At 40.0% G+C, this 16435-nt stretch overlaps 1 protein-coding gene across 4 annotated transcripts; it reads left to right on the top strand.

Annotated features, from left to right (window-relative positions):
* Positions 1–593: 593 nt before the first annotated feature.
* On the top strand, positions 594–12414 carry st8sia5 (ST8 alpha-N-acetyl-neuraminide alpha-2,8-sialyltransferase 5). Of its 4 annotated transcripts, XM_026297832.1 has the most exons (9): positions 594–739; positions 4624–4731; positions 5040–5135; positions 9423–9515; positions 10768–10854; positions 11169–11313; positions 11472–11584; positions 11745–11837; positions 11952–12414. In XM_026297832.1, exons 1-9 carry the CDS (start codon positions 594–596, stop codon positions 12412–12414), a joined length of 1344 nt encoding a protein of 447 aa, XP_026153617.1. The 4 variants fall into 4 exon arrangements, with proteins under 4 accessions (XP_026153617.1, XP_026153619.1, XP_026153618.1 ...); XM_026297833.1 differs by lacking the exon at positions 5040–5135 and having other exon boundaries at positions 601–739; XM_026297834.1 differs by lacking the exons at positions 4624–4731; positions 5040–5135.
* The last annotated feature ends 4021 nt before the right edge of the window (positions 12415–16435 follow it).

Below are 16435 nucleotides of genomic sequence, written 5' to 3'. Positions count from 1 at the left end.
CCCGGCTGCCAGGCTGAGAAAAGGCGCATCCTCCGCCTTTTACATTTCGGTCACGCAGCTTTGCTCAGATTTGAGATGAAGCACGGGGGATGTTTTTTTTCTGTCGTAGCTCGCACCTGTGATTTAAAGGGAAAAACGTGCTTGGTATCGATCCCTTTGCTTTATCTGACTAAATATTTCGGGATTTGTTCCGGACAGATACCTATTTGATTCTGTAATTTCGGATGATCTGCATTGCTTATTCCCGACCGAGCGACTGCACCTCCTCTAGACGAGTAGCGCACGATAGCCTATAGAAATCAAGAATTTCCTTCGGGACATTTGTGTTTTCCCTCCCGTCTATTTACATCACATATCTATAAATATATGGTTTATTTTGGCTGTAGGGCCGTTTATGGTTTGCAACTGAGATCACATCTGGCGATTTACATTGCGCTGCTTATCATCCAGCAGGAATGATGCGATGCTGTGAGAGCTGTAAGATTGCCTAGAGCGGTGATGGACAATGTCCACTCCAGCGGGTTCAAGACACCTGCACTGGTCCTGAATGCAGCGGAGAGAGACACCTAACCGGGTGTCACTGTCAGCCCTGGATGCTGCGCCGAAGAATGGGATACTCCGACCCCGCGTCGGGTAAAGATCTGCTCGGCAATAGATCTCTTTGTTTCATATTTATTTGCGCATTTGGACTCGTCACACTATTGCAACAGATTCTCTATGGAAAAAACTACATTAAGAGGTAAGTGTTGGTTATTTCTGTCTAATCGTCATTAATGACAGGCAGTCACAGCGCAGGCCTTGTGCTTTGTAAGCCAGTTATACACAGTGGAAATTATAATGTGCAGCTTTAAGCATGTCTTCATAGCCGTATGAGGCGTATTGCTCAGTTTTTTTTTTATCCAAATCAATGACTGAGTGATGAAAGCTAAATAACAGATGATAAATTGATACAATGCTCAGTTCAAATGGCAGTATAGTTGATGAACTACATGTCGGGATGCATGGGGAAAACAAGCTTCAATGGCTGAAAAGAACAATAGCAATTAACCATCCATCTTTTTCCCCAGTGGCATAGAAACAATTTTCATTGGATTTATTTTTTTGATATTTTCTGAAAATGATGCATCACATTCATACCATACACAGTGCTCCAGCTGTGTATGGTAATGTTTCCCTTTCTTTTCCAAAGATCTTTATTTGGTTTTCTGTTTCAGCCTTCTTGACTGGTCATAGCCTACATCTTGCAGAGGCATCAGATTATCATAATGTGACTGAAAGCTGTTGGAGCAACACAAAAAAGATGATGTGTATTTCTTATAGGTCCCATTAAATAAATCTTTTTTTTTTTTTTTTAACCAGGCTGCATATACAGCCACTGCAGAGTTTATAATACCTCTGCAACAGCCTACATAATTATTCCTGATATGGGTTCATGGGCTGAATCCTGTTTGTCTACTTTTGCTTTCATCTAAAACCTTTTGTCCACTAAATTGCAGGCCCCTTTTTCCTTTACAAGTCTGAGAAAATTTCAGTGTGAGACGAGCAGATGCTGAGAATCCGAGATGTTTGATCTTCAGGTGGTTTAGAAAAATCTCAGGAAAAACACTAAAATCTCACTTCAAATGAAGGAATCACCGGGAAGCTGTATTCCCACCTCGAGATATCTAAGACAGCACATATATGCTTACTCCAAAGCAAACATATATGTGCTGCAATCTGAAAGCTTCCCACAGCTCACCCCTCCCCTGCCACCCTGCTGGTCTGGGTACTCAACATGGATTCATGGCATCCTAACCTCTGTGGTGAGATGCATGAATTCAGACCTGACTCACACACACATACCTTTCTTTGCCTGTGCCCTTAGTTTGCTCCTAGCGCTCAGCCTAGCTGAGAGGGGGAGCAAGGCACACAACAGCAACCTGTGGGCTCAGTGGCAGCCATTTTGGTAAAATCTGTCAGCACACACACCTCAGCACAAGTGGGGAAGAGAGAGGGGAGGGAGTAATGAAATGACTGTGTTTGCATGCGTATGTGTGAAACAGATAAAAAAGGGAGAAGAGAGAGAAAATGTCACCTTATGATATTTTTTTTAAGCGTACGCAATCAAGCAGAAGACATTGTCCACGTGGGTTCGACCACACCCTGCCACTTCCCCAGGCCTGAGAACATGTCGGCAGGGTGTTTATCATGCATCCTGTGCTTCAGGGCATCACAGATAAAAAAAAAAAACATCCATCTCAACAAATATTTTGAGACATATAAGCCTAGAACGGCAGCAGAGGAGACATTTGGGTGTTTAGATGTGTCATAATCCTTATACCACCTCCCTTTTTGTAAACATCCTTCCCAGGTGACCAAAGGGCAGAGGCCTCCTATATGTATGAGGAGCCTCTTAAAGTCAAGCTATAGAACAGCCATGAACAGTGTTGTATGTAATTGTTGTCACTGGGTGAAGATGTGCAGAGTATGAGGAATCTTATTAATGGAGAACAGCTTTCTGTTTTTTTATTTTCCACATACTGTTGACTTTGCTGTACAGGATTGCATTGATTTTAATACATAGCAGCACATTAAATTTCCTCTTTTGATAAGTATATTTAGGAATCTCTGTATCTTACAATGCCGTTTATTGTTAAAGCGAATATCCTTGGACATGCAGTATTAAATAATGATCTGGACTGATGTGTCTGGCATACCCTAAAATCCCAGGTCGCAGAAACCTTTAGCATAACAGTCTTTCCAGCTTTCAAGGCCAATTAACAGTGCTTCAGGGCACAATTAGACTACATTAGTGCTGTGGAGCAATTATGTGTCCATTGTTTGTTCAATCTAATGCTTAGTTTACTGTCCAAATTACTCATAATTGAGTCAGTGGGAGATAGATAGATTCCTAACATTTGAATTTAAGACACTGGATTGATCTGAATGGGAAGTACTTAAATGAGATTGACGTTTTATTGTTGACCACAATTTTGGAAATTATCCATATTGTATAATGTATATATGCTATTGATCAACCCACTCTATTATAGATAGAAATCAGTGCTCAGTAGCTACAGAGTTTTGGTGAAGAGTAAGATGTTAGAGAATGGCATGCTCTAAGTGAATAAATTGTGCTGCTCTTTTAGTATAAAAGGCAGCTGTTCTCTTTGAGGCGCATGCCCTATACTGAGGCACAAACATCTCTTGGATTTTAGCATGTTCTGCAACTGCAGCCATTTGCAGTGTGTTACTGAGATGTTGAAGAGGCTCTCAGAGAAGCCAAAAATACCTGCAGATCAGTATTGACATGAGTACTCGGTGATGAATGCTCCATCACATAATGCACCCAGAAAGGCTCTCTGGGTTCAATCTCCCTGCTGAATGTAGCTCAACACCCACAGAGCACTTACAGAAATGAGTCAAGCATGAATACCTGCATAATAATCAGTCTGACAATAGGAGAAACCATACACCCACAGGTACTGGATGTATGGAATGTGATTAATTTGTTCGCAAATTAAAATGTAAAATGTCAATGTCAATATGTTGAGCACAACATTTGTTGATTTTCTATATTGTTGTTATTGTCAACAAATCCTGCTGCTGTAGGATGATGGACACTAATGTGCTACCTAGCTGCTTTAGAAAATCACTGACTTTTAAAAAAATGAAACTATGTGTTTTTTAAACACACAGTGTAGTGAAATATGGAGTTATGCAACCTCGGTGTTTGTCTTTTCATGGGATTTGTTGACAGTAGAATATTGCCAACCATGTCCATGCGAAAATGACTGAAGCCCTGATATTGTGTAAGTTGTCCCTCGTTCTCCCCCTGAGGAAACTAAATCCTGAAAGGCAATTTTAGATTATTTGTGCGGCAGAGTCTGAACACAGCTATGTCCCCAATCCCTGTAGAAGTTGCTTTATTCAGAAGTAATCACATGCACCCCATGACCTCCTTTGACAAATACGCTGCTATGTGGCTGTGAAATTTAATGAAGGATAAGACACACCCAGGATCCTACATTTCCCATAATGCAATCCATAACTTTATGTGCTAGGGTAAGTTTTTAATCTCCAAGTTCAGATAACTTCTAACTACATGACAAAGGTCTTCCACAGCCAAAGATGACAGAATACAACTTTTCTTTCTCAGGTTGAGTAGTACTAAACATGATGAGCTATGTGTAAATCCCATTCATCAGTAATATCTGGCTGAAAAGATGGTCTAAATTGGCTTGGATTTTTTTTGGCATCTTTTACTCAGAAGTAATTTGACTTTTGTAGAAACATTGGCAAAATTTATTGTTCCTCCGTTAAATCACTAGGACTTTGAAATATTTAATTACATATCTAACACTTAGTGTGAATGTTTGGCTCACACTCAGGATAGTGGCAACAGCCTAGTAAAGCATAAATTAACCATTCAAACCATGGTTAACTGAAATGCCACTCTAACCATGTTTGGTCTCATACTGTTTTTCTTAAGCCAAAAAAGCTGGTCCCCCTTAATGTATATGTGTATGCTTGAATGTGCAATTCTAACTTTGGTGAGTGAACACGTGGGCTTGGTTGTATGTGTTTGATATTTGCACAGTAAGGACAATAAATCCAAAATAAACTGACTCATTTTCTTACTAGTGCGCAACAGTTTAGTCGACTCAAAGGGGACGAGACAGGAAATTGGACCGGTCCTGTTAATTTCTCGGATGATGGATCTCTGAAGCCTGCCAGAAATGGAAGGAAAAGGTACCTTTCTAGCGTGACTGACTGCATAACACCTCTGAGAAAAGAGAGTGTGTGAGAGAGAAAGATATAGTGAGAGCACACATTTCAAATCCATCATAGTGACGACCCAGCCCTGCATGTGTGGACTGGGCCGCTGTTACGTCCACCAGGCTTTTCAGATGCTGTAGAAAGAACACAAGCCGCAGCACATTCACACTTTCTCTCTACTTGTTTTGACATCTGCAGGTTTAGGACATTAGCAGGGGTGGTGATGTCACAGGACTACATCACAAATTTAACTCTAACATAACCTGTCTGCATGTTGACAGATGTTTCCGTCAGAATTTTCAGCCAGATTCACAGATCTCCGTAATAGTCACACCCTGCCTAGCCGATATTAAGAAGAAAAAAAAACGCTCTCCAAGGTAGGCCAGTTTGAAGGCATTTTTAGTATTTTCACAGAAACCCAAGAATGCCTCTTTCTTTTTCATTAGTCTGAAAGGTATAAGCTCATATTTTTTTCAGTGGTGGTTGCACTTCAGATTTGCTCTTGCATGTTGTCTGATCCCGTCCACCTCGACCCCAGATCCCTAAACCCACCCTCCCCTCCAGAAGCTGGTTGAACCACGGTCTCCTGTTGATGTACTGGCTTCTCCTCGTATCTCTGTGTCCCATCCAGCACCCATTTCCAAATGCCTTGTTCTCCTCAACCTGTGTCTCATGTGTTCTGCACAGCTCTGTGTGTATGCCATGTACATAGTGTGGACACTTCTCTCTGCTCCCCCTTTCTCCCCTTCTCACATCTGCATTGTCTCTCTCTGCGGCCTGGATTTACCTTCTTTTCTACTTTTTCCTTGTTACAAGAAGACAGCAATGTTGTTTCCCCAAAGCTCCAAAACCTTATTGAACCAATCACTAGATGTCAGTATTTGTGGTGAAATGCTGGTTTCTCTTTTTTATTCTGAATTGGTTTTGAACCAGCATTGTATGGTTAATCTAAGATGCCATAAGAGCTAAAATTTATCTCACCAAGTGAACTGTTTAGCCTTTAAACATAGAACACTTGCAAAGGTTTCATCATCTTAGCTAAAACAAGCAAGAATACCCCAACTCAATGTCAGATATATTATATAAGACAGATGCTCCCATCAGTTAAACCTCAGAAATACACTGCATCATCAGGTGGATGTAGACAACCAGTTTCATTCTCCCTTATTTGTACAGTGTCATCCCAGTATCTTGTTCCTTTAATGCATTCCTCCATTGCATTACTCATCATGTTCCTTTATTATCCCTATTAATTTGTGCTTTAACTCACCACATTTATCTCCACAGCCACAGGTAATATGTTGCAGTTTTATTCATCTTTCAAAATAATTGCACACCATTTAATCTGCCTGGTCAGCAGTAACATTCATTCTAACAAATACACATGACAGTTGCTGCCTTTTTGGCATTAAATCCCCTCACCTTCCCTTCAGCACTATTCATGTTAATTTAAAAGATACAGTGGGTACGGAAAGTATTCAGACCCCTTTAAATTTTTCACTCTTTGTGTCATTGCAGCCATTTGCCAAAATCAAAAAAGTTCATTTTATTTCTCATTAATGTACACTCAGCACCCCATCTTGACAGAAAAAAAACAGAAATGTAGAAATTTTTGCAAATTTATTAAAAAAGAAAAACTGAAATATCACATGGTCATAAGTATTCAGACCCTTTGCAGTGACACTCATATTTAACTCACATGCTGTCCATTTCTTCTGATCCTCCTTGAGATGGTTCTGCTCCTTCATTGGAGTCCAGCTGTGTTTAATTAAACTGATTGGACTTGATTAGGAAAGGCACACACCTGTCTATATAAGACCTTACAGCTCACAGTGCATGTCAGAGCAAATGAGAATCATGAGGTCGAAGGAACTGCCCAAGGAGCTCAGAGACAGAATTGTGGCAAGGCACAGATCTGGCCAAGGTTACAAAAGAATTTCTGCAGCACTCAAGGTTCCTAAGACCACAGTGGCCTCCATAATCCTCAAATGGAAAAAGTTTGGGACCACCAGAACTATTCCTAGACCTGGCCGCCCAGCCAAACTGAGCAACTGTGGGAGAAGAGCCTTGGTGAGAGAGGTAAAGAAGAACCCAAAGATCACTGTGGCTGAGCTCCAGAGATGCAGTAGGGAGATGGGAGAAAGTTCCACAAAGTCAACTATCACTGCAGCCCTCCACCAGTCGGGGCTTTATGGCAGAGTGGCCCGACGGAAGCCTCTCCTCAGTGCAACACACATGAAAGCCCGCATAGAGTTTGCCAAAAAACACATGAAGGACTCCCAGACTATGAGAAATAAGATTCTCTGGTCTGATGAGACCAAGATTGAACTTTTTGGTGTTAATTCTAAGCGGTATGTGTGGAGAAAACCAGGCACTGCTCATCACCTGCCCAATACAATCCCTACAGTGAAACATGGTGATGGGAGCATCATGTTGTGGGGGTGTTTTTCAGCTGCAGGGACAGGACGACTGGTTGCAATTGAAGGAAAGATGAATGCGGCCAAGTACAGAGATATCCTGGAAGAAAACCTCTTCCAGAGTGCTCAGGACCTCAGACTGGGCCGAAGGTTCACCTTTCAACAGGACAATGACCCTAAGCACACAGCTAAAATAACAACGGAGTGGCTTCGGAACAACTCTGTGACCGTTCTTGACTGGCCCAGCCAGAGTCCTGACCTTAAACCCAATTGAGCATCTCTGGAGAGACCTGAAAATGGCTGTCCACCAACGTTCACCATCCAACCTGACAGAACTGGAGAGGATCTGCAAGGAAGAATGGCAGAGGATCCCCAAATCCAGGTGTGAAAAACTTGTTGCATCATTCCCAAGAAGACTCATGGCTGTACTAGCTCAAAAGGGTGCTTCTACTCAATACTGAGCACAGGGTCTGAATAATTATGACCATGTGATATTTCAGTTTTTCTTTTTTAATAAATTTGCAAAAATTTCTACATTTCTGTTTTTTTCTGTCAAGATGGGGTGCTGAGTGTACATTAATGAGAAATAAAATGAACTTTTTTGATTTTGGCAAATGGCTGCAATGACACAAAGAGCGAAAAATTTAAAGGGGTCTGAATACTTTCCGTACCCACTGTACATTTAGGGCATTCCTCACAAAGGGTAAATATTGAAACAATGAGAACGGACACAAAATCCAGATTTTAATAAAAGTTAAATAGAAAAGTAAACTTGGCTTAGAGAGTGATATCTTTATTTATACAGAACAAGTTTAAATACAGTCAGAGAGATGACACTGTTAGTTCTGTGGCTCTCTGACAAAACATAAAAGAAAAATTATAGATCAGGACTAAAGAGAGCAACCCTATGGGGGTGAGACTATTTACAGCCAGATAAAATCATTTGGCTAATGTAAAAGCATCATGCACATTTCTCACTTTTTTACCTCAGGCCTTGTGTAGCTGCTTATTTAAAACCTTTCAAGCAGTTTTTAATGATTAATTATTTACATCATAACCAAATAAAAATTAAAACAAAAGCCAAACCCACATGAAGTGTTAATATTAGGCATGTGGAAAATCTATTTTATCTGCATCAGATATTAAATCATTTTCTATTTTCTATTTTGAAAATCTTTCATTTCACGTGCCTGTGATCATTATAAAGTTGACACTTCACTTTAGTTTCATTACAAGGCCTTGCTTACAATTAACTGAGATGCAAAATTATCATTCACAGTAATTATTAATTACTCAGTCACAAAAATGTAAAATGTGTATATTTCACATTCACATCCATCTATTCCAGAAATGTTTTAGCAAAGTGCAGCTAAAACAGGTACTTTAGTTATTTTTGATTCTCTTTCCACTGCCCAGTATTTTTACTGCACTTTGCAAACAAACACTATGACAGCACCGGTGACTTTCTTCTCCTCTTACTGCCTCCGTCCTAACCACCCCCACCCCAAAACAAAGACATTTTATCCAGACTGCACTCTGGTTATATGTAGAATTCAGTTTTGTGCTGCAACAAATGAGGTAGCAGAGTAAAAAAACAAAAGTTATAAAAGTATGAATAGTTTCAACTTTTTCTGCAAAACCATTTTGTCAAATTCACCCAAACACAGTCCCACCAACATACTGAAAATTTTATTTCTGTGTGCTTTTGGTCAATGTGTCCATTGTTTTAGTGTCTAAAATAATTTATTATATATTTTACAATTATAATTATTTTAAAACATTAAATTCAATCTCATGTTACTGCAACTAATCAAATTTCAGATTGTTTCTGTTTCTCTGCCAAGATTAATTATCAGCACATACACATATTGGAATCATAGAACACCAATGTTAAATCAAAATATGGGAGGTATTATTTCTCTTGAGTCCGTAGATCACATTGGTTTAGACTAAGATGTAATAGAATCTGGTGCAAGTGTCAAGAAAACAATATGTTACTATCCTGGTTGTGACACCTAAATTCAGTTGCATTACTTCTTTCATTTCTCATCCCACAATGCTATTTTGATATTGCAGTATTTCTTAAAGTCAAACCATAGATGTTTTGTAGTATATCTAAAATATTTTTGCTTTATTGTGTTCCTTCAACACACTGTTTGATATATTGCATTGTTTCCCAGTTAACTGTGTTAATTCTCTTGTGTGTGGAGAGCCTTAGGCAGAGGGTGACTGTGTCTATCCCTCCAGGTTTATGGAAAATTATGATGGCACCTTTGACTACAACTCCACTGCATGCAGGGAGCTCAGGCAGGAGATTATGGACATCAAAGTTCTGACAATGTGAGTGGAGAACCTTATTTATAAACCTTTCATTACCACAACTGTTAAGCCCTGTCAGGTAGGAAGGGAGAAAACACCTGATTTATATATGGTTCGACCTCGGTAGCCAAATGAATATAGCTAACAGGGCTTAGGAAACAAATATGAACTATCAGTGGTGGTAACTGTTAAATGAAAATTGAAGTGGAATCTGTCTTGTAGTTGCTGTAATATTTCCCTCAAAACCACAAATGTGAACGTCACAAATCACCAAAGCCATTAGGATTCATCCTGTGAGGACCATGAATATACAAAATCATTCTAATACCCCTTCAGTTATTTTAGTCTGCATGTGGAAATTTCTTCTGGCAAAAAGAGACAAGGTTAATAAAACTCTAGTTCTAATTTATACACTGGAGGCAATAAATTACTGAAAATATCTATTTTGTCATAATCAGAGTTTATTTATTGTTTATCCATGATTTTGATTTAGCATTTTAGTAGCTGTATATAGATTTTAAATGATCTTTAAGCAATCAAGTGGCAGACACTGTTATCTAATAAACAGCAAACAGTAAGTTACAGGTCCTCATGGCACAAGAAAGATGGACACCTCATGTGTAACTGAAGGAAAGAATGTTTTATCATTACATACATTTTACAGATGCAAATTTGTAGTTCTCATCTTTTATTGTATTAAGTGTAGTACTCTACAAATAACACATTTTGATATTATGCACAAGTGATATAATGAAGATTATTGGCCAGATTCATTACACTTGTGAGCGAGCTAGTTACACAGCAATATGAGCAACATCTTGGCGAAAATGTGAATGTTGTCCAGTGACCTGATGTGCGTGTCCCTTAGGCTGTTCATTGCCAAATGCATTCTGGGTGTCTGATGAACAGCAGACAGCCAGTCTGGATGTGGTGGAGAACATCTGCTGTCACTCTGCCAGACAGTTAAAGTAATGGTGCCATTCTGCCTCCCTGAGCAAATCACATTCCCCAACCATCTCAAAGGGAATGTCAGTTCAAGGACAGCTATTTACAGACAAGCTCAATGAAGCTGCTGTCTTTGTATTAATGATTCGAGATCCAGTGGCACCAGTGATGTGTCATCACATTAATCACTACAATTTTCTGCCCCCTTGTTTGTCTTTTGAGGTGTTTTTTTTTTTTCAATTTACTACCCTCACAGAGATGTGATTAATCAGAAGAAAACAAGGCAACACAAAAAACAAAAGACAAAGTTTCTTTGCCTGTCTGCCAGGGTGAAAACCTCAGAACTGTTTGAAAGATGGAGAAACCTGCAGGTGTGTAGGTGGGAGCAGAACAAGGAGGAGACCAGCAACTTCAAGTAAGCATTAAACATTTACCTGAATGTCTCTATTCATTTATCAACTCATTACCCTTCAGTTTGCACACTGCACATCCTGTATCTCTGGTTGTTTGTTCCTTTTTTTTGGTTTTTTGTGATGTATGTGGTACCTTTGAACTATTGTACAGTATATTTCTATGTCTATAATAAATCTTTGGCAAACTAAAAGAATGCCTTTCAACATATTGAGTTTTAAATGTTTTAATTTTGAAATAAGTTGCTCTGGCAGTGCTGTAAGCAGTCGTGCACAGTTAAACTAACTCTTACTCTAATTCTTTGGTATCTTCCTGAAGGATGTCTCTGTCTCGTTGCTGCAATGCTCCTTCCTTTCTGTTCACCACCAAGAGGAACACACCTGCAGGAACCAAACTGAGGTATGAGGTGGACACCAGTGGTATTCTCCCTATCACTACCGAGATCTTCAAGATGTTCCCAGATGTGAGTTTATGTGCCACTTTTTTTTTAATGTTTATGAGTGTTTGCTCTGATACCGAGTATTATATTTTTTATTGCTGCTTCTAAACCTTGTGATACAATCAGTTAAATTTTCTGAACCCTCCCGTCTGACATTAACAAAACCTGTCTGTTTCATCCAGGACATGCCATATTCCAAATCACAGTTCAAGAAATGTGCTGTTATTGGAAATGGTGGCATCATCAAGAACAGCAAATGTGGAAAGGAAATTGACTCTGCAGATTTTGTTTTTAGGTATACAGGATATAATCTTTGAGTGTTTGTTACGTGAAGGCTGCTTGCTCTACATTTTGCCTTGTTAGCATGCTCACAGTAATCTAAAATGTGTCAGATCCAATCAGATGCAGTATATTTGAACTCCTTTATCAGTGGGCTTGTATTTTCTTTCCTACAGGTGCAACATCCCTCCCATTAATGAGAAGTACTCAGTGGATGTTGGTACTAAAACAGATCTGGTGACAATAAACCCAAGTATTATTACAGAGAGGTACTGTAAATATGGCTCAGAACGATAAACCAAACCTGTCTCTCCACCTCAGTCTACATCTCTGGTCTTCTTCTCTTCTGGCTTTTGTTATTTCATGTTTCACTGTCTCTGCAGATTTCAGAAGCTGGAGAAGTGGCGGCGACCGTTTTATGAAGTCCTCCAGAATTATGAAAACTCCTCAGTAGTGCTTCCTGCTTTTTACAACACCCGCAACACTGATGTATCTTTCAGAGTCAAGTACATGCTGGACGACTTTGACTCCCAGAGAGGTGTGTTCTTCTTCCACCCACAGTACCTGCTCAATGTGCAGCGTTTCTGGGCGGTGCAGGGTGTCCGGGCCAAGCGGCTCAGCAGTGGCCTGATGCTTGTGACCGCCGCCTTAGAAATGTGTGAGGAGGTCCACCTCTATGGTTTCTGGGCATTCCCCATGAACCCCTCTGGCATCTTCATCACTCACCATTACTACGACAATGTTAAGCCACGGCCAGGCTTCCACGCAATGCCCCATGAAATTTTCAACTTTATTCACATGCACACTCGTGGGATCATCAATGTCCATACGGGGCAGTGCACATGATTCCTCACTCCTCTCCTTTAATGCTTTTATTGTGTTTATTTTAAAGGCGGTTTACCTGTCATGTTTTATTTCAATAAACAGGAGTTTATTACTTCCTCCCTTTTGAAAAAGAGAGTTGGCCTTTGGAGCGCACACGTCTGCTCTCATTTGTTCAACTACATGTTGAAGGTTGCTTGCTTTAATTGCCAACGTGCTTCTATTTTCAATGTGTCCTTGAGTTGTTTAGCCAATCAAATCACTATGGTTATCTTTGACCATTTAATGCTTGTTTTTAATGTGAACGTGTTCTTCATAGTGATGTTGGTTCTGTGAAGTTTTCTAGTAGCTCTGCTGTACAGAGGTGTTGTTTTATACTCAGCTCACAGATATTTATGCTAAAACGGGGCTGCACTGGGGGTCTTTGTACCCCCTCATCCCCTTTTCTTCTTCCATCTTTATCTTGAACACTCTGTAGGTGCTTGTGTACAACAAAGTCTGATTCTTGATATTTAAACAGAGATGAAAGAACAAAAAGATACAATTCTAACTTCCAGTTGTCTACTTTTGTAACCTATTTCCTATTTACTGGATTGACTAGGTGAATATTTTAAAAATGGCCTGTTTTCTGTGGCCTACTTTCTCCCATTTCAATTTTCATCCAAGATTTCTTAAATGATGAGGTGAGGATGTTGTTTTTTTCTTTTCTGTTTTGGCTCACCATGCTATTGGACAAAAGCCACATAAATCTTTTGCAATGGCACCACCTCAGTAAACTTTGAATTCCAAGGCTGTCCAATCTGTAAAATTTCAAAGCTCTGATAAGTGACCCAGCCTCTTGCTGTCATCCATGTCTTAAACCATGCTGCCTTATGAGATATCAAACCCCTATAAATGATATGCAGTGCACCTTGGTGTTTTGCCTATCTTCAAATATGTTAATATCAAACTAAATTGTGGTTGGCCTTCTGAATTAAAAGACATTTAAGACTCTTTTAGGCATAGAGATTCATGTGCAATTCTCAGTCTATATATTACTGGAATTAGTGAAGACTTACTGCCAGTAACAGCACTCATAATCATGTAATGCTCTGCATGACTTTAATCTATACTTGGCTTTATGTGTGCCTGCTTCAGTCATCATTGAAATATGTTTACACTTAGGCCTCTACTGAAACTCACAGTGCTTTTATATACATATATATATATATATATATATGTATGTATATGTATATGAACCTTTTCACTGAAAGATGAATTGAGTCATTGTGGATAGAGTTCTCTTTGATAGACACAAGAGTAACGATGGCTAAGGCCCGTTTGTGAAGTGCGATGCTTTTATTACCACTGTTTTATTTCACCTTCCTATTTGAACTGTGAATATTCAGTTTGTACTGAAGAAGGCATTGTGCTTTTAGGCACTGTGGGTTTTTACTTTTTTTGGCAGAAGGTTTTAGAGAGTGTAATTCTATTTACTCCTGTGCTCATGCTTGGCTGTGCACTTGTCATTTTTTGCTTTATATTTGAAGGACAATGGATAAGATTTAAACATGCTGATTTTTTCGTTATTTAAACAGAGTCTTTGTGTGTTTACCCACAAGAGTGACAGGTCAATAGGAACACTAAATATGTTTGGCTTGACCACTAAATGAAAAAATGGAAAAGGAGGAAACTGGTCTGTGTGTTGAGTGGAGGTAATATGTAACACAGTGCTTCTTAACTGACTCTGGGTCATTCTTTATACTGGTATTGTGTTTGTAAATAAAACTTGTTTGGATTTCCCACTTGTATATTTATGAATTCATTATCAATGTGTTTGTGTGAGAGTGGGGTGAGCGTAGGAGCATACTGTAGTATAAGCTTAAAGTCATCAATAAAAGAAAGCATATACCAGCCATGAGACCAGACATTAGTATACTGCTCTATTGACAGTACAGTGGGTACGGAAAGTATTCAGACCCCTTTAAATTTTTCACTCTTTGTGTCATTGCAGCCATTTGCCAAAATCAAAAAAGTTCATTTTATTTCTCATTAATGTACACTCAGCACCCCATCTTGACAGAAAAAAACAGAAATGTAGAAATTTTTGCAAATTTATTAAAAAAGAAAAACTGAAATATCACATGGTCATAAGTATTCAGACCCTGTGCTCAGTATTGAGTAGAAGCACCCTTTTGAGCTAGTACAGCCATGAGTCTTCTTGGGAATGATGCAACAAGTTTTTCACACCTGGATTTGGGGATCCTCTGCCATTCTTCCTTGCAGATCCTCTCCAGTTCTGTCAGGTTGGATGGTGAACGTTGGTGGACAGCCATTTTCAGGTCTCTCCAGAGATGCTCAATTGGGTTTAGGTCAGGGCTCTGGCTGGGCCAGTCAAGAACGGTCACAGAGTTGTTCCGAAGCCACTCCGTTGTTATTTTAGCTGTGTGCTTAGGGTCATTGTCCTGTTGAAAGGTGAACCTTCGGCCCAGTCTGAGGTCCTGAGCACTCTGGAAGAGGTTTTCTTCCAGGATATCTCTGTACTTGGCCGCATTCATCTTTCCTTCAATTGCAACCAGTCGTCCTGTCCCTGCAGCTGAAAAACACCCCCACAACATGATGCTCCCACCACCATGTTTCACTGTAGGGATTGTATTGGACAGGTGATGAGCAGTGTCTCATAGTCTGGGAGTCCTTCATGTGTTTTTTGGCAAACTCTATGCGGGCTTTCATGTGTCTTGCACTGAGGAGAGGCTTCCGTCGGGCCACTCTGCCATAAAGCCCCGACTGGTGGAGGGCTGCAGTGATAGTTGACTTTGTGGAACTTTCTCCCATCTCCCTACTGCATCTCTGGAGCTCAGCCACAGTGATCTTTGGGTTCTTCTTTACCTCTCTCACCAAGGCTCTTCTCCCACGATTGCTCAGTTTGGCTGGACGGCCAGGTCTAGGAAGAGTTCTGGTCGTCCCAAACTTTTTCCATTTGAGGATTATGGAGGCCACTGTGCTCTTAGGAACCTTGAGTGCTGCAGAAATTCTTTTGTAACCTTGACCAGATCTGTGCCTTGCCACAATTCTGTCTCTGAGCTCCTTGGGCAGTTCCTTCGACCTCATGATTCTCATTTGCTCTGACATGCACTGTGAGCTGTAAGGTCTTATATAGACAGGTGTGTGCCTTTCCTAATCAAGTCCAATCAGTTTAATTAAACACAGCTGGACTCCAATGAAGGAGCAGAACCATCTCAAGGAGGATCAGAAGAAATGGACAGCATGTGAGTTAAATATGAGTGTCACTGCAAAGGGTCTGAATACTTATGACCATGTGATATTTCAGTTTTTCTTTTTTAATAAATTTGCAAAAATTTCTACATTTCTGTTTTTTTCTGTCAAGATGGGGTGCTGAGTGTACATTAATGAGAAATAAAATGAACTTTTTTAATTTTGGCAAATGGCTGCAATGACACAAAGAGTGAAAAATATAAAGGGGTCTGAATACTTTCCGTACCCACTGTATATATATATCTATATGTATGTGTGTGTGTGTATTCAAAGGGGAAATTGTATATGATACACTTACATCAGGATAAACAAAGGAGAGTAGATGTAATGGGGGGTTGGTTGTGTGTGTATGTATGTATGTGTGTGTGTCTGTCTGTCTGTCTGTGGCGTGTGACTGCAGGTAAAAGCGAGACGCCCCCAGCCCGTAAAGCGATCCTGACACCATGAATAATGGAGTGTGCCATGGCACAGAGGATAAGTTCTCTGTGCAAGGCTCCTTTTTCACAGGGCTTTCTCCTGTGGATCATGTGAGTACTGAGGTGACAGTAATTTTTCATGAGTAGTGTGTGTTGGTTGTATGGCCATATACTGCCAAGGTATTTTAGGTGATGTCCAGATAGCAATCGTTCCTTCTGCATAGGCTGGTTGGTATACCTACAGCTGTACACACCCAGACTGCTCTGAACCCAGAACATTCATGCAGCCAAGGGTCAAATGAGTTGTCTTACACCATTAGAAACTCAATGCACCACTTACGAAACTAAAGGCCAGGGAAGTAGATAAATAAAAG

The sequence above is a fragment of the Mastacembelus armatus genome, chromosome 12, assembly GCF_900324485.2.
Source record: "Mastacembelus armatus chromosome 12, fMasArm1.2, whole genome shotgun sequence".
NCBI lineage: Eukaryota > Metazoa > Chordata > Actinopteri > Synbranchiformes > Mastacembelidae > Mastacembelus > Mastacembelus armatus.
The sequence above is the reverse complement of the archived record's forward strand: the minus strand, read 5'-3'. Positions and strand labels throughout refer to the sequence as shown.